This window comes from Dichomitus squalens, assembly GCF_000275845.1.
Source record: "Dichomitus squalens LYAD-421 SS1 unplaced genomic scaffold DICSQscaffold_1, whole genome shotgun sequence".
Taxonomy (NCBI): domain Eukaryota; kingdom Fungi; phylum Basidiomycota; class Agaricomycetes; order Polyporales; family Polyporaceae; genus Dichomitus; species Dichomitus squalens.
Window position 1 is genome coordinate 1,154,315 of NW_006766883.1, and position 20,449 is coordinate 1,174,763.

General features: G+C 54.9%; 9 protein-coding genes across 9 annotated transcripts; 5 read left to right on the forward strand and 4 right to left on the reverse strand.

Annotated features, from left to right (window-relative positions):
• The first annotated feature begins 77 nt into the window (after positions 1-77).
• Positions 78-1,783, forward strand: DICSQDRAFT_176537 (N-terminal nucleophile aminohydrolase). Its single transcript, XM_007360204.1, has 11 exons — positions 78-288; positions 348-415; positions 470-528; positions 585-660; positions 716-815; positions 863-897; positions 959-1,066; positions 1,123-1,212; positions 1,265-1,354; positions 1,407-1,437; positions 1,491-1,783. The coding sequence occupies exons 1-11, from the start codon at positions 138-140 to the stop codon at positions 1,754-1,756; spliced, it is 1,074 nt and encodes a 357-aa protein (XP_007360266.1). The 5' UTR covers positions 78-137; the 3' UTR covers positions 1,757-1,783.
• Positions 1,784-2,028: 245 nt separating this feature from the next.
• On the forward strand, positions 2,029-3,381 carry DICSQDRAFT_164611 (uncharacterized protein; the record flags this gene model as incomplete). Its single annotated transcript, XM_007360205.1, has 6 exons — positions 2,029-2,072; positions 2,133-2,565; positions 2,621-2,823; positions 2,880-3,078; positions 3,129-3,201; positions 3,254-3,381. 6 exons carry the CDS (start codon positions 2,029-2,031, stop codon positions 3,379-3,381), a joined length of 1,080 nt encoding a protein of 359 aa, XP_007360267.1.
• Positions 3,382-3,527: 146 nt separating this feature from the next.
• On the reverse strand, positions 3,528-4,122 carry DICSQDRAFT_142348 (molybdenum cofactor synthesis 2; the record flags this gene model as incomplete). Its single annotated transcript, XM_007360206.1, has 2 exons — positions 3,528-3,886; positions 3,945-4,122. The coding sequence occupies 2 exons, from the start codon at positions 4,120-4,122 to the stop codon at positions 3,528-3,530; spliced, it is 537 nt and encodes a 178-aa protein (XP_007360268.1).
• A 135-nt stretch (positions 4,123-4,257) lies between these two features.
• Positions 4,258-10,106, forward strand: DICSQDRAFT_75803 (indigoidine synthase A-like protein). Its single transcript, XM_007360207.1, has 24 exons — positions 4,258-4,681; positions 4,741-4,791; positions 4,842-4,858; positions 4,917-4,948; positions 5,000-5,090; positions 5,144-5,159; positions 5,213-5,293; positions 5,345-5,390; positions 5,444-5,656; positions 5,716-5,748; positions 5,801-5,916; positions 5,981-6,391; positions 6,448-6,559; positions 6,618-6,624; positions 6,673-7,583; positions 7,640-8,022; positions 8,073-8,429; positions 8,486-8,627; positions 8,683-8,771; positions 8,827-9,006; positions 9,066-9,226; positions 9,288-9,485; positions 9,538-9,648; positions 9,703-10,106. Exons 1-15 carry the CDS (start codon positions 4,271-4,273, stop codon positions 7,409-7,411), a joined length of 2,376 nt encoding a protein of 791 aa, XP_007360269.1. The 5' UTR covers positions 4,258-4,270; the 3' UTR covers positions 7,412-7,583; positions 7,640-8,022; positions 8,073-8,429; positions 8,486-8,627; positions 8,683-8,771; positions 8,827-9,006; positions 9,066-9,226; positions 9,288-9,485; positions 9,538-9,648; positions 9,703-10,106.
• Positions 10,107-10,148: 42 nt separating this feature from the next.
• Positions 10,149-11,746, reverse strand: DICSQDRAFT_75804 (eukaryotic ADP/ATP carrier). Its single transcript, XM_007360208.1, has 8 exons — positions 11,660-11,746; positions 11,544-11,572; positions 11,415-11,483; positions 11,206-11,356; positions 10,828-11,148; positions 10,665-10,776; positions 10,403-10,605; positions 10,149-10,346 (listed from the first exon to the last, which is right to left on the reverse strand). The coding sequence occupies exons 1-8, from the start codon at positions 11,700-11,702 to the stop codon at positions 10,336-10,338; spliced, it is 939 nt and encodes a 312-aa protein (XP_007360270.1). The 5' UTR covers positions 11,703-11,746; the 3' UTR covers positions 10,149-10,335.
• Positions 11,747-12,034: 288 nt separating this feature from the next.
• Positions 12,035-14,888, reverse strand: DICSQDRAFT_75809 (uncharacterized protein). The gene is made up of 9 exons (XM_007360209.1): positions 14,788-14,888; positions 14,502-14,716; positions 14,074-14,360; positions 13,937-14,021; positions 13,603-13,882; positions 13,444-13,549; positions 13,322-13,389; positions 13,103-13,263; positions 12,035-13,049 (listed from the first exon to the last, which is right to left on the reverse strand). Exons 1-9 carry the CDS (start codon positions 14,818-14,820, stop codon positions 12,185-12,187), a joined length of 2,100 nt encoding a protein of 699 aa, XP_007360271.1. The 5' UTR covers positions 14,821-14,888; the 3' UTR covers positions 12,035-12,184.
• Positions 14,889-15,026: 138 nt separating this feature from the next.
• DICSQDRAFT_75812 (nuclear movement protein nudC) lies at positions 15,027-16,129 on the forward strand. The gene is made up of 7 exons (XM_007360210.1): positions 15,027-15,188; positions 15,251-15,445; positions 15,507-15,651; positions 15,701-15,722; positions 15,780-15,797; positions 15,851-15,892; positions 15,949-16,129. Exons 1-7 carry the CDS (start codon positions 15,095-15,097, stop codon positions 16,009-16,011), a joined length of 579 nt encoding a protein of 192 aa, XP_007360272.1. The 5' UTR covers positions 15,027-15,094; the 3' UTR covers positions 16,012-16,129.
• A 267-nt stretch (positions 16,130-16,396) lies between these two features.
• On the reverse strand, positions 16,397-17,406 carry DICSQDRAFT_158484 (uncharacterized protein; the record flags this gene model as incomplete). Its single annotated transcript, XM_007360211.1, has 2 exons — positions 17,268-17,406; positions 16,397-17,224 (listed from the first exon to the last, which is right to left on the reverse strand). Exons 1-2 carry the CDS (start codon positions 17,349-17,351, stop codon positions 16,397-16,399), a joined length of 912 nt encoding a protein of 303 aa, XP_007360273.1. The 5' UTR covers positions 17,352-17,406.
• A 388-nt stretch (positions 17,407-17,794) lies between these two features.
• On the forward strand, positions 17,795-20,304 carry DICSQDRAFT_131053 (uncharacterized protein). The gene is made up of 6 exons (XM_007360212.1): positions 17,795-17,941; positions 18,003-18,738; positions 18,790-18,936; positions 18,996-19,053; positions 19,114-19,994; positions 20,051-20,304. The coding sequence occupies exons 1-6, from the start codon at positions 17,800-17,802 to the stop codon at positions 20,262-20,264; spliced, it is 2,178 nt and encodes a 725-aa protein (XP_007360274.1). The 5' UTR covers positions 17,795-17,799; the 3' UTR covers positions 20,265-20,304.
• The last annotated feature ends 145 nt before the right edge of the window (positions 20,305-20,449 follow it).

Here is a 20,449-nt window from a genome sequence, read left to right on the forward strand (position 1 = left end):
TCGCCATGCCCCATTCCCCGAGCCCATTGCGCTCTTCCGCTGCCAGATATCGCCATCCCCTCTACCGCTTGAACTGCGCCTCGTCCGGCTAAGCTTACGTCCTAATCCTCCTCGCAGTCCCCAACCTTCCTCTCACAATGTGCCGGTTTGTCATCTACAAAGGCACAGAGCCCGTACAGCTATCGCATCTCCTCACGCGGCCCTGCCATTCGATCATCAACCAAGCCTTCGACTCCCGGTTGCGCTTGGACCATCGGAGACCTATCAATGGCGATGGTTTCGGTGTTGGTGAGTGGCGCGTGATGTGCAATTCGTCAGTTGCTCACACCCTGCGACTGCTCCCGTAGGCTGGTATGACTCTGTGTACGACGAAGAGCTGGGTGTTCAACCTTGCATCTTTACCTCTGTCACTCCCGTATGTCATTGTGCTATGACCCGGTGGGCACGCGTCGTCTAACTCGACACGCAGGCGTGGAACAACGTAAATCTCGTGCGCTTGGCAGAGAAGATCAAGTCGCCTCTGGTCTTGTGAGCAGACTCCTTTGGCACGATGACCGCGGAGAATCTCACGGTTTATGGCTCAGTGCTCACGTCCGTGCCACTACGGCTGGAACGCTCAGTCTCGACAACTGCCATCCTTGGTCGTATGGTAAACTCATGGTGGGTGAATCTCGTGCGACGCGGTTGTGATGAGTCTCAGACAATCGTTCTCTAGTGGATGCACAATGGTGGCATATCAGACTTTCACAAGCTGAAGCGCAAGCTGCTGCAGAGCGTACGAGATGATGTGTTCAACTGGGTTACCGGTAACACAGGTCAGTCCCGTGCACGTTAGGGTGAACAACACATCTGACTACCCCAGATTCTCAATGGGCGTTTGCGCTGTTTCTGTCCAAGGTCAGTTACAATCCACAATGACGGCGTCGAAAGCACCGTCTAACATCGACCCGTCTCGTAGTTACCAAACCCCTCGGCAGAGAGTTTTACACCAGCGGTCCTCCAGCGGGCGATGCTGGACACGATTGCCCACATCAATTCTCTATTGGAAGAATATGACATCACTGAGGTCGGTCTCTTGAACCATGGGTCATATTGACTCATGATGCTCATAATCGAACACAGCCCAGTCTCATGAACTTCTGCGTCACTGACGGTGAGACCGTTGTCGCAACGCGTTACATCTCATCACGGACAGATGAAGCCGCATCGCTGGTAAGTGACACCGTCCCTATAAGTTATATACGCTCAATCGACCTCTGTGTAGTGGTTCTCTTCTGGCAGCACGTTTAGTGAGTATGCCGAAGGTGGTCATTATAAAATGTCAAAGACAGACAAGCGCGAGAATTTGATATTGGTACGGCACCGCACTACAACTCTGCTTAGTAGTACTGAGATGCGCGTACTAGATTGCGAGTGAACCTCTGACCTTCGAGAAGGGTAAGTTACCCTAGCGTTGTTCGCTTCACTTATGTCTCACTTACCATGATCAGCGGACTGGATGGAGATACGGACGAACCATATGGTGGTCATAACGCCGAAGATGAACCTGCTTCAAATCCCCATTGTTGACAAGTTCTACGTCAAGCCTTCAGATCCTGCAGCTCCTCACAGAGATGTTGAGTTTGCAGCTGCCAAGGGTTTCTTGAGCCCAGGCTTGAGGCGAGACACGATTTCTCGTCCAATGGATGCCGCCACTTCCCAAGCCAATTGCCACTTCAGCACAGCGCTTTCTTCAGTAGGACACCGGATCGGATAATTTATTACATGTACATGTACCCGCACCCCTAGCTTAGAGCAATATACACCATTTAGAGTCGTATTGTTCCTCGCTGTGTACGTGTCGACGTCGGTGGCGCAGGGGCAAGTGGGGAAGTGCACACTGCATGCTGCTGCACGTGTGAATGGGTGCGCTCGAAGGTAGGCGCGACTGTCCGTGTTTGCTCCCTACGCCATCCGCGGCGTCCCACTCTGGCCACAGGCCAACCTCTTGAGCTCTCCCGTATCGCCCTCTGGTGATACTGGTCAGCTATGTCTCCTTGGTTTCTTTGGCACGCGTTGTCCAGCACAGCGAGGTGAGTTTCTCGTCCGCCAAGGTGAGTAGCACATTACTGGTGCTAACCGACGCGCTCCAGACTGTCCACCGTTCTCCAGATTCTCATCTTCCTCCCCCTCACGCTTTCTACGCTCTCCAAGTCCGCATTCCTCCTTCTCTCGCTCCTCCTCTTTCTGCACTCGCTGATCCATGGCACGCTCGTGCTCTTCTGGGGCTCGCCCGCGCTGAGCATTATGCAAGTCCCCATGCACCCCTTCCTCCTCCTCGTGTGCTTCAACGCGTTCTCCGAGGGCGTGCACCCGTGGCTCACGATGGCGGCCTCCTGGTGGGGACAGATCCTCCAGTGGTCGGGCCCGGGATTCATCGTCTTGGAAGGCATGTCGAGTTTACTGGTGGCTCAAAGGCTAGGACAGGTCGGAAAGGAGCTAGTCGGCGAGGGCGAAGCTTATCAATTCGGCCTCCTTGTTGCGGCCGCAGCGGCATATGTCGCGTCGGCGTTCTGGGTCGTTGTGGTGCGTTCTCGTTCAACTCGCATGAGTGGATCAACTCAACATATATGGCTTGTAGTCCTATCCCGCGACCGCGGACTCGCCGCTCTCCTCTACTCTGCTGGGGGTCGCGTTGACCACCTTGATCTTCCTCACGTTCATCGGATTCGCGCTGCGCCGCACGAACGTGATCGAGACCAGTTGCCTTGCCCTGATCGTGGCGTACAACGTATGGTTGTGCGGCGTCGACGACGCCCTCGTCCTCGACACCGGCCTCCAATAGTACGTCATTCTTCTTGCGGCATGTCACACGATCCGCTCACGTTCTACTGCTTCAGTACGCCGTTGGTCTCGAACATACTTCCCCATCTTCAAACTCTTGCCAACTTCGTGTCCAATACGGTACCAAAGCCCGTTCTATTCGCCCTCGTCTACCGCCTATGTGTGCTCCACTTCGCCTCGCATATCCTACCCACTATCGGAGCAGACAGTTGGGAAGATGAGACAGGTGTGGACGACGGATGGGAAGGCAGACCAGTAAGTGAACCACTACTCTCCGACTTGTTCTACGCTGATCAGGGTGTCAGACTTCCAAGTTGACTTACCTCCTACTGACTTACCGGCAGTCCATCTTCGTGACAGTTTATTCACACCTACTCAGTGAGTCGTGAACCCTCTTCGCATGATTAGAATATCACTGATTGCTGTTCAGTGTTGGATCACTCCTCTCAGGTCTGGTGGAGATGGATGAACATTTTCTTCACGCTGGCTATCTGGTCCATAGAACTCCTTGTGAGCAACGAGGACGACGATGTTACCAAGAAATGGAAAGTCGACTGATTCTCTGCGAGCGCACGGACTACCCTCCTCACGACACCTGCACGATGTTTGTGAGTACCTCCGTTTTACATTTCTACTCACTGCAAGTCCTTACAGGATTCCAGACGCATGGCTACTCCGCATATACACAGTTTATATCATCGCTTTCAATGACCGACGTTTGCCTTCCACTCGGCATCCTCTTCCTGTTCCCCTTCGTAGAATTCCCTCTTCCATATCTGCGCCTTCAGCTTCACCTCCTCTAGGATCTGCTCGCACGCCATGAACGCTTCCTTTCGGTGAGGCGAAGAGACCGCGATCACGATTGAAGGCTCGCCGACGGGAACTGTCCCCAGTCGGTGATGTACCGCTGATCGAATCAGCGAACGGGCCTGTGTGCCACCGCTCTCGACGGTCTGGTGTGCTGAGCGTGTGTGTGCGTTGTGAACGTTGCGGACAATGTCGGCCATCGTCCGGATGGCAAGCTTGCTGTACGCCTGATAGTCTAAACGGGTGACCACTTTGCCTGTACGAGAGTCATCATTACAGTAGTACACGACCTGCGAACATGGTAGTGGCCTTGCCTTTGAAAGAGTTCCGCGTGGTGCCAATGAAGACTGCTGTTGCTCCCGCTCCGTCATCTGCCACCCATTGTATGATGGCTTGGGTGTCGAGTTTCTCGTATGTGAGGACGCATACTCCTTCGGGAATTTCGAGATGCGCTTCGACCGATGCAGAAGGAGCGGCTGGTGTGGAAGTCATGATACAAGAGGTTACATACCATCGGTTGTTGAATCCTGCAAGTACGCCTGACCATGACTCGCATGCTTCCCGGGTCGCGCCCGAAGAGCCCGTGCCGCTGCGAGCGTCCGCTCCTGTTCCCGACTCCCACTGTGATGCATACTGGCTGATGTCTTTCCTCCAACGACGTGCTGCACCTCTCCTGAGACCCACGACTGCTTCGCTGAGATGCAAGCGACCCATCTCCTTGTCGGTCGCGCTTAAAGAGCACGCGCCGATTGACGTCCATCCCGAGGTCCAGGAAGCCCTCGCGCACCGTCGGCCGGTCGTTGCGCTCGAGACGACCATAGTCACCCACGGCATGCCCTACCCAACGAACCGGGAGACCGCACTGTCCGTCGAGAGCAATGTCCGGAAGGCGGGTGCGATTCCTGCAACCATCGGACTTATAGAAGGACGCGTGAAGATCGGTCTCGAGCCACTCGAGCTGGAACGGCTCGCGGACGTGAGCAAAAATCCTTCTGTTGTGAAGCTGTCGAGGAGAGATCTCGGCACGGCGATCGCTCTCAAGAAAGACGGTGTGAGTGCGCACATCACTCCTGGGGGAGTGGGGATAGTGAATGCGACGGGTTGTACCAGGGGACAACATGCAGCACTACCCTCATTTTCGCTGCGTTAGCTGGGATCAAGGTGAAGACTCATGTTAGGTGTGAGTGGACACCCCGTTGACTGGCGCGTAGGTCTTCTCCACCGGAGGGTAAGGGCAGTCTCCTCCCTTAAGCCAATGTCTTGATTCGTCTTCGTGCGACATACAGTCTCGGTGGAGTTCATCGCGGGGCTGAGTCCAGTGAGTCCTTGTAGAATGAAGGAAGCGCTGTTTTGACGAGCAGACACGCAGCTATGGACATATCCGCTGACCTTCACGAGCTTACTCGGTGCCCGGTTGGGCTGGTTTCTGCTGGAGTGAAGTCTATATTGGATATTGGACGGTGAGATCCCCTACGCATACATCACTACAAATTGTTCATTATATGGAACACAGAACGCTTGAGTATCTGGTTCGTCTGACAGGAATATCTTGCCACGCCTGGCCAATAATGAGGGCATGCAGGAAACCCTAGGTGTTCCGGTCGTATCGTATGGCCCTACAGACGACTTCCCCGCATTCTACACCAGGAGAAGCGGCTTCAAGGTGAGTTTGCACTACCGGTTATTGTTACCCGTACCGACTTGTTCGCTGCAGAGTCCATGGCGCATAGACGACCCAGAGTCTGCGGCTCGAATTCTCAGTACGTTGCGTCTTAAGCCGTGCCGTGTCATCGCATTTTCATACTGCCAACAGACACTCACAGGCAGCTGGGAATGTCCAATGGTGCGCTATTTGCTGTGCCAATCCCGGAAGAGTATGAGTCTGTCGGCGAAGAGCTCCAGCGCGCTGTCGAGCAAGCCATAAAAGAGTCAGAAGCCAATGGCGTGAGCCGACGAGGAAAGGAAGCGACCCCATGGCTGCTCAAACGTGTCAGCGAACTGACGGCTGGCAAGTCTTTGAACAGCAGTGAGTAGTGTTATTATATGAGAAAGAGCTGTAACAGAGATACAAACACCTACTCACAGATATTGCGCTGATCGAGAATACGGCCACTATCGGTCAGTGATCACGCACAATACGCATGAATGCTCGACCCTCATAGGACTACAGGTGGCCAAATTGCTGTCGCGTATTCACAATTAGCAAGGGAGACCAGTGCTTCCCATCCCCATGTAGTTCACCCAGAATCGACGCCCGCGGCGTCGAAACCAGAGAGGACGAATGTGGTGCGTGGATTCTCGAGTATCCTTGTATGTTCTATGCTCGGGCTGACTTGATGAGTATCTACAGCCCCCCGCAAAGCTGGTCATCGTAGGTTCCGCCGCCGTCGACGTCACAGCACGAGCAGATCCTGTTCCTGGCGGGGCGCGTTCGAACAACAATCTGTATACTACCTCACCTGGCGTGGTCTCCCTCACGTCAGGCGGAGTTGGTCGTAACGTTGCGGAAGCCGCCTACCGTATCTTGAGCTCGTTCTCTAAGGACTTGGCTCATTCTGCTGTCTTGGTTTCTCCCATCGGCGAGGATGCGTTCGGACAACTACTGGTTTCCGAGTCAGAGCGGATCGGCATGCGTACAGACGGCCTGATTCGTGTCCCTGATGCGCGGACAGCCGTCTGTAATATGGTGCTGGATAGCGCAGGAGAACTTACCGGTGGTGTTGCTGACATGGACGTGATTCGAACGCTTGACGCAGCGAAAGTGAGCTTGTCGTTCTTTCGCGGAGACCAAGCTCAGTGCACTCATGCGCATGCAAGGTCATCGAGGTCCTGGACAAACAGAAACCCTCTCTTCTGGCTCTGGACGCAAACATGTCTCCGGAGACTATGAAGTCGTTGTTGACTTACGCCACGAAACGGAATATCTCTAGTGAGTACACATGCCTACTAATCTCTCTTCGGCCCACCTCTCATTTGTTCACCAATAGCCTTCTTGTGAGTTATCATACGCCTCTACTATTGACCGCAATTGACCCCTTGCAGCGAGCCCACCTCTGTACCAAAGTCGACGACGATCTTCCCTGCCATCGCTGCATCGCTGAGCTCGGCATCTCTGTCTCACGCGCCTGTGACGTTCGCCACTCCGAATGTGCTTGAGTTGGCTCACATGTATCAAGAGGCGTGCGCGTCACCTCTCGAGCTGACCGCACACAAGTACTGGTGGCAAGTTATCGACGACATGACTCTCGGCTCCGAGTTCCGCATGGAGCTCGAGCAACTGGCGCGGCGCCAGGCGTTCGAGGACGAGGCGGTCACAGGCAATCTCTCTTTCCTGGTCGAGAACGGGATCGCGCAGATGACCATCAACCTCCTTCCGTTCTTCCAGCACCTCATCATCAAGTGCGGGGAGCGAGGGCTCATCGCTGCGTTCCGGATCTCTGGCGAGCAAGCGCAGTCGTCTGCATGGGCAAACCAGAGTAGCAATGTCTACGCCCGCCAGGTTGTGGCTCACAACAGGACAGGCAGTCACATAGTCGTGTTCAAACACTTCCCTCCCATTCGGGTCGCAGCCGAGAAGATCGTAAATGTTACGGGTGCAGGCGATTCCTTGGTCGGCTCCATGTTAGCTACGCTCTCCCAAGCCCCCAACGCCTTCGAAAGTCCAGAAGCACTGGATCAGCTGGTCGCACAGGCGCAGCTGGCTGCCGTCTACACTCTGCAAAGCGAGCATGCTGTCTCTCCGAGGTTGTCGAACTTGGGCACGAACGGGAGGTTGCATTAGTTTCGATGGCAATATGTACTCTACGATGTGTAGTCTATTACAAGAGATAGTAATGTCAATGGGTCAATGGTAAACGTCCGACCTTGACGTCCTCCCTTGCCCGCCTACGAATCTCTTTCTGCTGAGCAAGATGTATCTTAGCCTGCTGCTTGCGCTTCTTTTCAAAGCGAGTCTGTGTACAGTTCCTTTAGCAAGACTGGTCAGAGGGAAATGTTGCACTGAACCTACCAGTGCTCCATGCTTCAAACGAGTGATAATGTTCGCAGCCTCGCCCTTCTTCAGAGCCCTCAAGCCCTCTTCCGTGGTATGCCTGACTTTTCCTAGTCCGTCCGCAGCGGCGATGACCTTGCGATCTTTCCAGCGTTTGATTATGAATTGCTTCTGCGTTTCAGAAGCCGGCTCCCAGCGCCATCTCGATGTTCGCAGTAGACCGAGGGCAACAGTCCCGGGCAGAATCTCGTTCAGCGCGTAAGTATCGCAGCCGCGAATCGCATCACCCAACGTGGCCGCGGTCAATATCTGCCTACTCTTCCTATAAGGAGATATCTTCAACATCCATGCTGTCTGCTTGGCGAGCGTTGGCGGGGTATAGTGAGCGACAAACTTGGCGTCTGCCAAGGCTTGAACACATCGTTAATATGAGCACGAATTCCGGACGTACTCTGCTCTTGGCCTGCAACTGCGCCTGTGGTTTCGCTTTCGCCTCCACCTCCATCTTCCCTCTCGCCATCATCCTCGTCCCCGCCTTCCGTTGGTGTGATACGTATATACCCTTTACCAAGGCATTCCAGCACGTAAACACCACCACCGCAGGATACCCAAGCGTTTCGGGTGAGCTGATGAAGGCTAGGGTCTCCTGACCCTTGATCGGCGATAATGAAAGGGTCATCATGGTCAATGTACTTCACAGCTGTAGGGGAGGACATGTTGCCCGTGACAGCACCGGTTGGGGACCCGGTTTCCTCATCGGCTTCGACCATGGCGGCATTGCGCTCCTCGAGACTTTCGATAGTCTCATCTGCCTTCTTGTTCAGAGGCGAGACTGAGGTATAATATCGACCTTGAGCTACGTACCGTCCGATATCATCGAGGGGTCCAATCCGAAGAGCGTGGGTGTAGAGACGACACCAGCCACACGCGCCTCTGAGTCGACGAAGTCGATGATGCGGCAGTAATCCTTGCCAGTAGCCGGGGATAACCTCATACCGCGGCCGATCTACCTCCGCAGTAAGCACTATGAGACCGAAGACAAAAACAAGCTCAAGACTGACCATCTGCGCGAAGACGTTGCGAGATCTCGTCGGCCGTGCCACTATGACACAATCGATGTTGGGGATATCCGTGCCTTCCGTCAGAACCGCTACGAGGCGACGCGTCAGGGGCGAAGCGATAGTCCGTTGGGCAGCAAACCGTACCACAATTCACCAGCACCGGGAATATAGCCGCCTTGAAGTCTTCAACCAAGGCCTTTCGTTCGGCCGCAGGAGTCTTCGAATGGACGTACCGCGCGTCCACTCCTGCGTTCCTGAACGTCGTCGTGAGCGCATTGACATGCGCGAGGTTGACGCAGAACACGAGGGTCGACTTGCGGTCCGCTGCACGGTAACGCACAATTGTTATTTCGGGACGCCGTTCCAACCAGCACGAGACTGACCTGCTTTATCCAACCATGATCGCACGACAAGCTCGTTTACGACTGGAGTGTTTACGACGTGTGCCAAGCTTGTCGGGTTGAAGTCTCCACTGCTGGTATTGACCGTCACTCCGCTGAGGTCCAGGTCCGCTTGAACGGTGGTGAATCGAACCTCGCAGAGCCTAACAATGGTGGTTCCGTTCAGCTACGCGCCAACCAAGTCGATATAGGCTATATGCGCACCATTGGTCCTTGATCATCTCAACGACATCCTTGTGGTAGACTATCTCCTCAAACACCGAACCGAGGGCCATGCCGTCATGCCTGCTGAAGGTCGCAGAGAATCCTAGTATGGGTATGCGATGGCTCAAGGCCGGAGGCTCGAATTCATCGTCTGGGCTCTTGATTGCAGAGTCGAAATGCGAGAGAATGCGACGGTATCTGGTCGGAGACTCAACCAAGGCACCCGTGCACGAGATCCGAGGCAACTCACGAAGGTGCGGCAGCGTGGTGCGCCTCGTCGACAATCACGCCCTTCAGATACTGCGCTCTGAACTTGCCCAGTCTCTGAGATCGCAGCAGCGTTTGGAAGGTCGCGACTGTGCTGTGTTCGAAAACATCAGACAGGCGTCCAGATACAGTCAAGGGAGAGACGTACAGATCCGCGAGACCTGAAGCCTGTTGCTTCCCTTGTTCAATCTCTACTGTCCACTCAGGAAAAAGCCTTCGAGCCTGCTCCGCGGTTTGCCGGGCTAACTCAACGCTGTTGACGATGACGAGTGACCTTGTTGCATCTGGGGCTTGCTTTGGAGCGGGGAGTCGCGACAGAAGGGAAATGAAGACTGTGGTTTTGCCAGCACCAGTTGGCAGCGAGACACCAATTCGTGTAGAACCTCTTTCGAGAGCATCGACACAAGCTTGCAGACACGTCTCCTGGTAGGGGCGAAGCACAACTGGGCTACCAACGCCTGCAGTATAGCATCTCCAGTGACCGGCCGTCGATATCCTCAGCCGCCATAAACGTAGCATAGAACAGAGTAGCGGAGATCCGCTACCGACGCGCATGTACTCGGCTGAGTGCGTATCCACCGAAAGCTGTAGGCGCTCGATCGCAATGGTATACGAAATCCATCGATTTCAATTCTACGTATACTAAGATAATATGCCCAACGCAATATAGATGGCACTACCAAGGAAATAGCGACACTGTCTATTGGATGTCGAGTAGCATGCAAGGTAAGCGGTAGTACTACTAAGTTGATCCTACGTAAAGTGTCCTCTCTAAATACGCTTAGCCAGAGCCTGTGCACAAAGCGTTAAATGAGATGCACGATGCCTTGAAAGTTCAAGTTACATACCACCAGAGTAGACCTTGCCGAAGAGGACCTCCTGGAGCTTGTCGTACAGCGAGAGCACACCAGCGCCAGCAACACCACGGAGGATGTTGGCACCAGCACCCTTGAAGAGCGACTTCACGCCCTCCTTGGCGACGATCTGCGAACCAGCATCGAACATGGACTTGTAGTGAACACCACCACCAGAAGTCATCATCATACGACGACTACCAAAGGATTCCGTGGTCAGTAGACAACTCATCTTGTCCAGTTTGAATTGACTTACCGGATCGTGTCAAGAGGGTACGACGCAAGACCAGCACCGATGGTAACACCCCAGCCAAGGAAGAAGGAAGCCAAGAAGGAGCCCTCGAGAGCGCCAACCAGCACAACAGGCTCTGCAAATGATGAGAAACGACACAAAACACATGTTAATTGAATATACTCACTAACGGAGTCGTAGACACCGAAGTAGAGACCACGGTAGACAATGATACCGACGACCGAGGGGACAAAGCCACGGTAGAGACCAGCAATACCATCGGACGCAAGGGTCTTCTTGTAGACGTCAACGAGACCGTTGAACTGGCGCTGTCCTCCACCCTTGGCCGACTTGGCATCGTTGGCGAGACGCGTACGAGCGTAGTCGAGAGAGTAGACGAAGAGAAGCGATGCGGCACCAGCGGCACCACCAGACGCGACGTTGCCGGCGAACCACTTCCAGTAGCCTTCCGACTTCTTAAAGCCGAAAAGGGACTTGAAGTAGTCCTCTTTTTGACACGTCATGGGTCAAATCAGGATTCACCACGGTAAAAGAAAAAACGCACTGAAGGCGAAGTTCAGCGCCTGCGTGGGGAAGTACCGGATGACGTTGGCAGTGTTACCGCGCCAGAGGGAGAGAAGACCCTCATCACGGTAGGTACGCGCAAAGCAGTCGCTGATACCCTTGTAGGGCTCGGCAAGACGACCCTGCTTGATCTGAAGAGAACAAGCCAGTCAGGGAGTGCACAGAATCTCATCCTTAAATCTAACAGACCATCTCATCCTGGTTCTGAATGAGAAGCTTGATACGCTCGATGGGGGCAGCAGAGGTTTTGGCAACAGCCTGAACAGCACGAAAGCTGATCAGTGACACGTCGACAGCCCATTAGAACACGAAACATACCGCAGACACACCACCCATCAGGAAATCGACTGCACACGGGTGCCAGGTCAGCAATCAAGCTTCGTGCATGAAAGGCACACGCCGCAAACGACGCAGCGTCGCAGGCGCATACGCACCTGCGAACTCCTTGGGAGTCTTGCCCTTCTTAGCGTCGGCCATTTTGACGGAGTGGAAACCGGAAGGAAGAGGAACTGAGTGGAGGGGGAGGACAAGTTGGAGGAGCAAAAAGTCTCGCGTGCGAACGCCTAAGTACGTTTTCGGACAGCGCCGGGATTTGGAACCCCGAGTCCGGCCGACATGACGGCCCGTCAAAATTGCGCTGGACCAATCATATGCCTGCCCGAAATGACGGACGAAACCCGCGACGTTTCGCGAATGACGAGCCGACTCGCCTGGCATCATCCCATCTCGCATCGCCTGCTCCCTCGGCAGGTCCTCTGTTCTGTTCGCCACCACCACTTCTCTGTCCGTCACCACTAGGTGTGCTCCCAAAGAAACACTCGACATTACGATGGCCATTGGCGAACACTACAAGGCTACGATTATACTCTATGATAAGCCACTGTACAAACTGCTGTAAGCGACGACCGCAAGAAAAACCCATCAATAACCGGCCAATCAACGTCAAATATATCCCCCCGTCACCGCCAACTCGTAGGTGAAGAGCTTCCCGCACCGCTTCCGCGCTGTGATGTATACGCGAGCGGAGGCAAGGTGGTCCGGTAACCGTCGTGTGGCGACGACGGCAGACGACGGGGTAGTGTAGGCGGAGGCGGAGGCGGCGGCGGAAGACGCTCAGGCGGGTTGAATGGCTGCGACCCACGGTATGGGGGAGATCGCTGCGACGAAGGCTGATATCGAGGCTGCGAGGTAGAAGGTGCTCCCAGCCTCCGCTGCGCAGCCGCTTCCTCTGCCATGCGTAACGTACTGCTATTTACCAGAGTATCAAATCCTGGAGATGAAGATGAGGAGCCGCTTTCCGTGCGTGACTTCTTCCAGATTTGCTCCGTAGGAGAGAGCAGTTCGTCTGTTTCCTTCCGCTTCTTCGTCGACGGTGCAGACAGTCGTGGAGGAGGCGGCTCATCGTCGTCTGAATCCAACGTCAGGTCTATGATATCAGCGGCCTGAGCTGTTGTAGACCGTGACGGCTGCGAGCCACCTATAGACTGACTTGGTCGAGGGAGCACGCCGTCAGTGGAAGGAGAGAGCTCCCGTTTGACCCGACCTTCATCTTCGTCTTCGTCATCAGAGTCCAAGATGACAATCTCCGCTTGACTAGGACGAGGCTTCTCTTGGCCATTCACTCCGTTCATGCCATTTGCGGCATGCTTGACTGGAGAGGCTGCCCGCTTCGGAACCGGAGGTTTGACAGGCGGAGCCGTAGGATGAGTCGCCTTCCACACAGGCGAAGCAAACTTGTTGTCCTCAGTGTGCCACTGTCCATCGGCTTCGACGATCACGTCCTCGACACTATCAGGTGTGTGCTTCAAGATATCATCGAAGTACCTGAGTTCCGTCCGATGAGCGTCAGATACGATAAGAGACTTGAAGGCGCATACCCGTCGATTATGAGATCCTCAACGTTCAGCACCTTCTCGCAAACTGGACACATCCATGTTGTTGTCTGCTCCATGACGGAGAACCATGACATGGCGTCGAAGCATTGTGGATGTACGCATGCGGAGGATCGGCATGGCGTTGTGATACGCATATAGCTCAGCTATGGGGACAGTCAGGTCAGCCTGATAAGACAGCAACGAAAGAAGGATGGCACTCACCGGACACTTCAAGGACATCTTCTGGTGACCAGCGATGATGTCGTCGTCGTCCGATGCAGCCTTGTTCACTGCACAACGATCCTCAGTTCTTGCGCGAATAGTGAACCGAGGAAACTACGCACTTTCTGCAAGAATGTCGTCTTTAGGCTTATATTTGCCTTTCCTGAGTCGCTCGATTAGCTGATCCACCGAGGTAACTTCGACCAACATGACCACAAGATAAAACTTCTACTCGCGGGAGTGAGTACACGGTGAATATACATCTGGAGCGAATGCAATACCTTGGCCGGTGTGGGCTGCTGGCTGTTCACGTAGATCATCTCAACACGGTTAGACGCGTTGGCTGTCTGACGAGCGAGCTTCCCCAGGTCAGGGGGTGGCGCCGTGCCGGCTTTCTTCTTCAAACCTTTGAGGTTCGCGTTCAGCTGCGTGCCGTTGACCCGTACTTCACAGGTTGGTGGGAATTCAATCGGACATGGGGTTGCCCCGGGTGAGCGGAACGATCCGTTCGGAGTGTAATATGTGGACGACGTGCAGTAAAGTCGGAGCTGATACTTGGGGCTGCGGCAGCGGGATAAGCCCAGGGGGTATGTTTTTGGCTGCGGTATTACTCACCTGGAAGAGTTCAGCTTGGCAATGATGTCTGGCTGCATAGTGAAGGTGAGGGATTGTGAGCGGCGGTCCATGGAGCTTGTAGATTCTAAAGAACAATGAGACACAAGTCAAACGACCACATCAGACGCCGGACATACCTGGACATTCCACGACGGCAGAGACTATTCGTTCCATCCTGAAGAAAGGGGAGTACTTGAAGCGGATGACAGGCATAGGTTGTTGTGGCACGGGAACAGTAGAGGTAGGTGTTACGGACGCTGGTTGTGTCGGTCGTCGGGGAGGTGCATATGGATCATAGCGTGGGATCGCGCCAGAGAGCGAACTCCCTGACTGGTAGGCTGTAGTTGGTGGCGGAGGGGCAAATGAGTGCGAGTGGGAGTAGGAGGACGAGTCACCGTTGGGCCTGTAGGCACCAGCGTGGTATCTGCCAAACCGATCTCGGGTAAGCAACACAGTCGTCGCCGGATAGCCAGACATTATTCTTGTCGTGTGCGCGGAAGACAGCCAAGTGGCTCGGCGGACGATAGGATGGGTGGAGGAGGACAAAAGGTGGCGGGGGACTCACGAGTTGGTTCGAACCCGATTCATAATGGCCTTTGCCCGCGACCACCGTTCCCTGTTATTCTCCCGCCTCCACTCGTCGAGCGACCGGACAATCTTGTCGATGAGGTCCTGTTTTTTGCCGGTCTTAGTATGATTCGTGTAACACTCCTCGTTGAAGGCGGACAGGATCTGTTTGAGTTGGTCGACCTTGTTGTGCTTCACGTTGTGTCGGAGCGTCTGTTGCCGAGCAGGCGGGGTCAGCCTCCTTAACCATATTTGGACAACCCAGTCCGCCAGACAAAACCCACCTCGAAGTCTGACCAAACATCCTGGCTCTCCATGAATGATGGGGACGTACCGGATGGGGCGTAGATGGTCAGGAGAGCGACTCTCTCGTGGTGGACGACGGAGGCAAACGCTGCTGCTCACTGTCCGGCGCGTGGGAAACCTCCGGAAGACCCTGCCATCACGTGGCATGACGCTTTCTGGAATCCGCACAGCTCTCTACTCAAGTGAACTCAATCGCAGTGCTTTCCGCCCCGCCCTTGCCAGTTATCCTCAAACCCCATACGCTCTACCAGGATTCCTAAAAACGCGACTCAAACCTTGTCCACCATGTCTGCTGACGACGACTACGACAAGCTCACACCCGAAGAGCGCGAAGCACGCGATAAGGCAGATCGCGCGCGCGAAGCCGCCGAGCAAGCTGGTGCGATCCTATGCTCTGATCAAATACCCGAACGTACATCGTATCGACATGTCTTTGGACAGCGCTGCCCTACAAGTGGACGCAACAGCTAGGCGACGTCGATATCACCGTCCCAGTCCCCAAGGGCACGCGCGCGCGCGACCTCAACGTTGTAATACAGAAGAAGAAGCTCAGCGTCGGCCTCAAGGGCAAGGAGCCCATCCTGGCCGGAGACCTTTGCAAGGAGGTCAAGCTCGACGATAGTACCTGGACGCTTGGTATGCGACGCGGTGTTACATTATATCAAGAGCATGCGCCCCATCTCACCGTGCTCAATAGAGGATCAGGAGACCGTACTCATCCACCTGGAGAAGCTGAACCAGCAGCAATGGTGGGAGAACGTACTCACGCATCACCCCAAGCTTGATACCACAAAGATCCAGCCCGAGAACAGCAAGCTCAGTGACCTTGATGGGGAGACCAGGTGCGCTATGAATGACAATGTGACCCGTGCACCGCTCACCTTCGGATAGGGCTATGGTGGAGAAGATGATGGTGAGCCTCCCACCATTCAAGGTCAGGCATCGTTCAGTCCACTGATCCTCGCCTTAGTTCGACAACCAGCAGAAGGTAATGCATATATAGTCTTCCCCCAATCGACCCATCTATTGAACAGAACGCAGCAAATGGGGAAGCCCACGTCGGACGAAATCAAGAAGATGGAGGTTAGTCTTTGACTTCAGTCAGTTCGACGAGGTATTGAACGCTCCCGTCTGTCCAGACGCTGAAGAAATTCCAAGAGGCTCACCCGGAACTCGACTTCTCCAAAGCGAAGATCTCATAATCATAGGAAGAGAAAGCCAGCTGCCTATCTGTTGCTCTGAAATGTATAAGTGTACAGTACCTTGCGTCGTTCCGTCCTGTCCCACATCTAAGGACCATTTTCACTCGTGCGATCTATCTTCTCAGGCGAATTTGTGGGTTTCCCAATCTCGAACCAATCATGGATTCCAGAAAGAACGTAAAACCTTCGCAAGCGAAGGTAGTGCTAGGGTAGGGATACAAAGCACGCAAATCTAAGATATAGCCAAGAACACCTGAAGCACATCGTCCTGTCAGTGTCAAGTGTCCATGCTCGGCCGTCATGGCCTGTCCCCGACAGTCACGGCAGGAAGCCGCTGTACAATCTGTCAGCGATGCAGTCATGATGAAACAGCAACGAACAAACCTTAGTTCTTGGCGGCGTTGTTGACAAACGGCACAATCTTGCCGTTCTGCGACATCGAAGGCTGCTCAACGGGCACGGTGTTCACGTCGGCGCGTTTGCCCTTTGCAGCATGGTTGACGAATGGCACGATCTTTCCGTTCTGGGACATGGACGGCTGCTCAACAGGGACAGTGTTGACATCCGCGCGCTTGCCTTTGCCGGCGGAAGTGTTCACGAAGGGGACGATCTTGCCATTCTGCGACATCGAGGGCTGCTCGACAGGGACAGTGTTGACGTCGGCACGCTTGCCTTTGCCTGCAGACGTGTTGACGAAGGGGACAATCTTCCCATTCTGCGACATCGAGGGCTGCTCGACGGGAACTGTGTTCACGTCGGCGCGCTTGCCCTTCGCGGAGTGGTTGACGAACGGTACAATCTTGCCGTTCTGGGACATCGAGGGCTGTTCAACGGGGACAGTGTTGACATCCGCGCGCTTGCCCTTGCCGGCAGCAGTGTTAACGAAGGGGACGATCTTGCCGTTCTGCGACATAGAAGGCTGCTCGACAGGGACGGTGTTGATGTCGGCGCGCTTAGTCTTGCCAGTGTTCACGAAGGGGACGATCTGGCCGTCCTTTGCCATGGTGGGCTCGCTGTCGGTCACGGAGTTGATTGCGCGGGACTTGATCGCGCGGGGGTTGACCTTGCCAGTGTTGACAAAGGGCACAATCTTCCCGTTTTGCGACATCGACGGCTGCTCGACAGGAACAGTGTTGACATCAGCGCGCCTGTAGGCGGCGATGGTCTCGAACGAGGCCGCCTGGCGGCTCTCGAGTTCGCGCTGCATCCACAGCTTCAGTCCAGTCAGATGGTTCAAGCAGGAGGAGACAACTTACACGCATCGGCATCGGCATAGGGTGGGCCAGCGCCTGCCCAATGAAGGCGGCCAGGACGGCGACAGAAAGGAGCTTGGAGAACATCTCGACGTGATATTAAAGAACGAGTGCTGAGAGTATAGGTGCTTGACGTGGATCGGTTCAACCGAAGAAATGCGTCGTCCTGCGGCCTAGCGCGAGGTTGGAATCTGGAAGAGCAATCATACAGGGTCAGACAGGGAGACACAAATTGCGCAGGAGGGGGCATACGCACAGAAGGGAACGAGAAAGGGGAATGGGGAAAAGGAGAGAGATGGGCGTATAAGACGTGTAGGCTCGAACGCTGTGCCCGTCGGCGCTGACAGGAGACGGATGCACGCGGCCGTATCATCTGATACCGGCTTCGTCGTCAAGCAACTTTGCTTCCTGGCTATTTACGACCGCCCATATTGGGTAATGCCTGTCACACGTCGCTTTTACTCTGTCACGCACAGAGTTTGATGCTGATTGGCTCGTGTCTGCCGTCCTTTGCTCTGTCTCTACCGTCTGCGCCATGTCCGACCCTCGTTTTGCTCGCCTCAAGACAGACCCTCGCTTTCGGCGCATCAAAAAGGAAAAGAACAGGGTCGTAGTAGACGATCGGTTCAAGGACTTCTTTGACGGGAAAAAGGAGAAGAAAAGCAAAAAGGGGAAACGTAAGCCGAAACCTCCGGTTTCTGTTCACATCGTCGCTCACACATGCTCGGAAATGATCAGCGCGTGTCGACAAGTATGGCCGCCCCCTCGCGGATGATCACGAACACGACAACCTCCGCAGATTCTACCGTCTCGACGATGAGGACGAAGCTCAGCTAGAGCTCAAGCCCGGTCCAGACTACGCTCGCGGAGAGGTCCTCCTCGAGTCTTCCGACGAGGAAGACGACCGCCTGCCAGACGCACAAAGCGATGATGACAGCGACACCGGTGGCATCATCACCTTGGGAAGGGATGTGACCCAACCCATACCTGTGTCCGATGACGCTGAAGTCGACCTCGACGAGGACACATATGCGGACTTGGATGCCCAGGCTGCGGCCTATGCCCAAGCCAACCAGGACGGCGATCAGGAGTCGCAGGTCCAGCGCACCCGGCGGATTGCGGTCGTCAATCTTGACTGGGATCACGTACGTGCTATACATCTCTACAAGATTTTTTCGTCCCTCGTCTCTCCTACGGGCGCACCCGTTGCCTCGGGGTCCAGAGACAATGGCGCATCCAAGAGCACTTCTGGTTCTGTGGCGCTTGGAAAGGTTCTCAGCGTCCGGGTCTACCCCAGCGAGTTTGGCAAGGAGCGCATGGCCAGGGAAGAGACAGAAGGACCTCCCCCAGAGATCTTCAAGAAAAAGCGCGAATTGGCACCTGAGGAGATCAACGAGCGCACCGTTTATGACGTCGGCGAGGGCGAGGACTACGACGAGGACGCGCTTCGGAAGTATCAGCTCGAGCGACTACGGTATGTTAGCATCCTGCGGTATAGGCGGACTCGCCATTCATGTCTCTGTAGATACTACTACGCTATCGTCGAATGTGATACTGTCGAAGCCGCTTCACATATCTTCAATGAGCTGGAGGGAACAGAGCTCGAACGCTCCGCCAACGTCTTCGATCTCAGCTTCGTTCCCGACAACATGACCTTTGACGATGAGTTCCGGTGAGTGCGTCTGATGCCTCGGCATCTATCTATGGTCTCATTCTTAATGTCTCTTACAGTGATGAGGCGAAGGATGACCTTAGCGTCCCATACAAGCCACTCGAGTTCACCACAGACGTATGTATGCCAGCCGTCGGAGCTCATGCACGCAGCTGATGGGTTATAACGTGTCCCCAGGCCCTCCGGCATTCCAAAGTCAAGTTGACTTGGGATGAAGACGAACCCGAGCGGGCGCTGGTCACCAAGCGCGTCCTCTCGCGCAAGGAGATCGAGGAGAACGACTTCCGCGCCTACATCGCCTCTTCGTCCGAATCCGAGTCTGACGATGCCCCCGCCGCGTCAACGGGCAAGGGCAAGAAGGCAGCCAAGGCCGCCGAGCGCGAGAAGCTGCGCGCTTTGCTCCTTGGGGGCGGCGACGACACGATGCCAGAGGGCTGGGGTACCGGCAAGGGCGGCAAAGATGAGGACGACGTCGATATGGAGATCACGTTCACGCCTGGGCTGAGCGCGGGCAAGGACGACAAGGACGAGACGACGCTCGAGAAGTACCAGCGGAAGATGAAGGAGAAGAAAAAGAAGCGGAAGGAGGAGATTCTCGAACGGCGACAGGAGAAGGCCGAGGAGAAGAAAGGGAGCAAGTCTAGCAAGAACCCCCTCGATGACGACTTCTTCAGCGGTGGCAGTGACGAGGAGAGTGCCGAGGAGCTTGCGGAGGCGGCGACGACAAGCAAGAAGGGAAGAGGAAAGGACAAGAAGGGCAAGGGCAAGAGTAAGGGAGCTGACGACGAAGACCGGCCTGCGCGCGTCGAGTCCACTGCGGAGGAGCTTGCGTTGTTAGCCGCGTCGGACAAGCCGCATGGGGAAGTCAAGCACTTCGATATGAAGGCCGTCTTGCGTGCGGAGAAGAGGGGCGGCAAGAAGAAGGGAAAGAAAAGCAAGAAGGGTGCGGACGATGGGGAGAATGAACTTCAGGAAGACTTCTCGATCGACGTCAAGGATGACCGGTTTAAGGCTGTTATCGAGGATCACACGTTCGCCATCGATCCCACCAATCCTCAGTGCGTTCCACCTCGCTCGTTGTCGCCTCCAAGGGCAGCTGACACTTCTGATATAGTTTCAAGAAGACCAAAAGCATGGCTGCTCTTCTGGAGGAGCGTTCTCGCCGGCAACAGGAGAAAGCCTCCGACAATCGTGATTCAACGGTGGTCAAACAATTCACTAACGCGGATGGGTCGCAACCAAGCTTGCGGAGTCTGGTTGAGAGCGTCAAGCGCAAGAGCGCAGCAGTGAACACGCCGTCAGTGGGCAAGAGACGGAAGATATCATGACCGTTCTAATTGCCCTCAAATACATAATGCATACTCTTCAGCCGCTCAGCTAGTGCTGTCACATACAATCTGGTTTTCAATGCTGCGGCAGCCGGACTCCGCACCGCTCCGTCCCGTTTCTTGAGAGATAATGTTGTGAGACTGTGACCAACGGGCAAACAGCGTGGGCAGATCCCTGAGTTGGG

Coding starts and splice junctions, on each gene's coding strand:
- DICSQDRAFT_176537 (XM_007360204.1), top strand. CDS start 138: ATGTGCCGGTTTGTCATCTACAAAGGCACAGAGCCCGTACAGCTATCG. Junction 416..469: donor TCTTTACCTCTGTCACTCCC/GTATGTCATTGT, acceptor CTCGACACGCAG/GCGTGGAACAACGTAAATCT. Junction 1,067..1,122: donor AAGAATATGACATCACTGAG/GTCGGTCTCTTG, acceptor AATCGAACACAG/CCCAGTCTCATGAACTTCTG.
- DICSQDRAFT_75803 (XM_007360207.1), top strand. CDS start 4,271: ATGTCTTTCCTCCAACGACGTGCTGCACCTCTCCTGAGACCCACGACT. Junction 5,391..5,443: donor GTCTGCGGCTCGAATTCTCA/GTACGTTGCGTC, acceptor TACTGCCAACAG/ACACTCACAGGCAGCTGGGA. Junction 5,749..5,800: donor CGAGAATACGGCCACTATCG/GTCAGTGATCAC, acceptor ATAGGACTACAG/GTGGCCAAATTGCTGTCGCG.
- DICSQDRAFT_75804 (XM_007360208.1), bottom strand. CDS start 11,702: ATGGCCGACGCTAAGAAGGGCAAGACTCCCAAGGAGTTCGCAG. Junction 11,484..11,543: donor TGATGGGTGGTGTGTCTGCG/GTATGTTTCGTG, acceptor CGTGCTGTTCAG/GCTGTTGCCAAAACCTCTGC. Junction 11,357..11,414: donor TTCAGAACCAGGATGAGATG/GTCTGTTAGATT, acceptor TGTTCTCTTCAG/ATCAAGCAGGGTCGTCTTGC.
- DICSQDRAFT_75809 (XM_007360209.1), bottom strand. CDS start 14,820: ATGGAGAGCCAGGATGTTTGGTCAGACTTCGAG. Junction 14,361..14,501: donor AATCGGGTTCGAACCAACTC/GTGAGTCCCCCG, acceptor TCGGTTTGGCAG/ATACCACGCTGGTGCCTACA. Junction 13,550..13,602: donor AGCAGCCCACACCGGCCAAG/GTATTGCATTCG, acceptor TCCCGCGAGTAG/AAGTTTTATCTTGTGGTCAT.
- DICSQDRAFT_75812 (XM_007360210.1), top strand. CDS start 15,095: ATGTCTGCTGACGACGACTACGACAAGCTCACACCCGAAGAGCGCGAA. Junction 15,652..15,700: donor GACCTTGATGGGGAGACCAG/GTGCGCTATGAA, acceptor ACCTTCGGATAG/GGCTATGGTGGAGAAGATGA. Junction 15,893..15,948: donor ACGAAATCAAGAAGATGGAG/GTTAGTCTTTGA, acceptor CCGTCTGTCCAG/ACGCTGAAGAAATTCCAAGA.
- DICSQDRAFT_131053 (XM_007360212.1), top strand. CDS start 17,800: ATGTCCGACCCTCGTTTTGCTCGCCTCAAGACAGACCCTCGCTTTCGG. Junction 19,054..19,113: donor CACTCGAGTTCACCACAGAC/GTATGTATGCCA, acceptor ACGTGTCCCCAG/GCCCTCCGGCATTCCAAAGT. Junction 19,995..20,050: donor ATCGATCCCACCAATCCTCA/GTGCGTTCCACC, acceptor CTTCTGATATAG/TTTCAAGAAGACCAAAAGCA.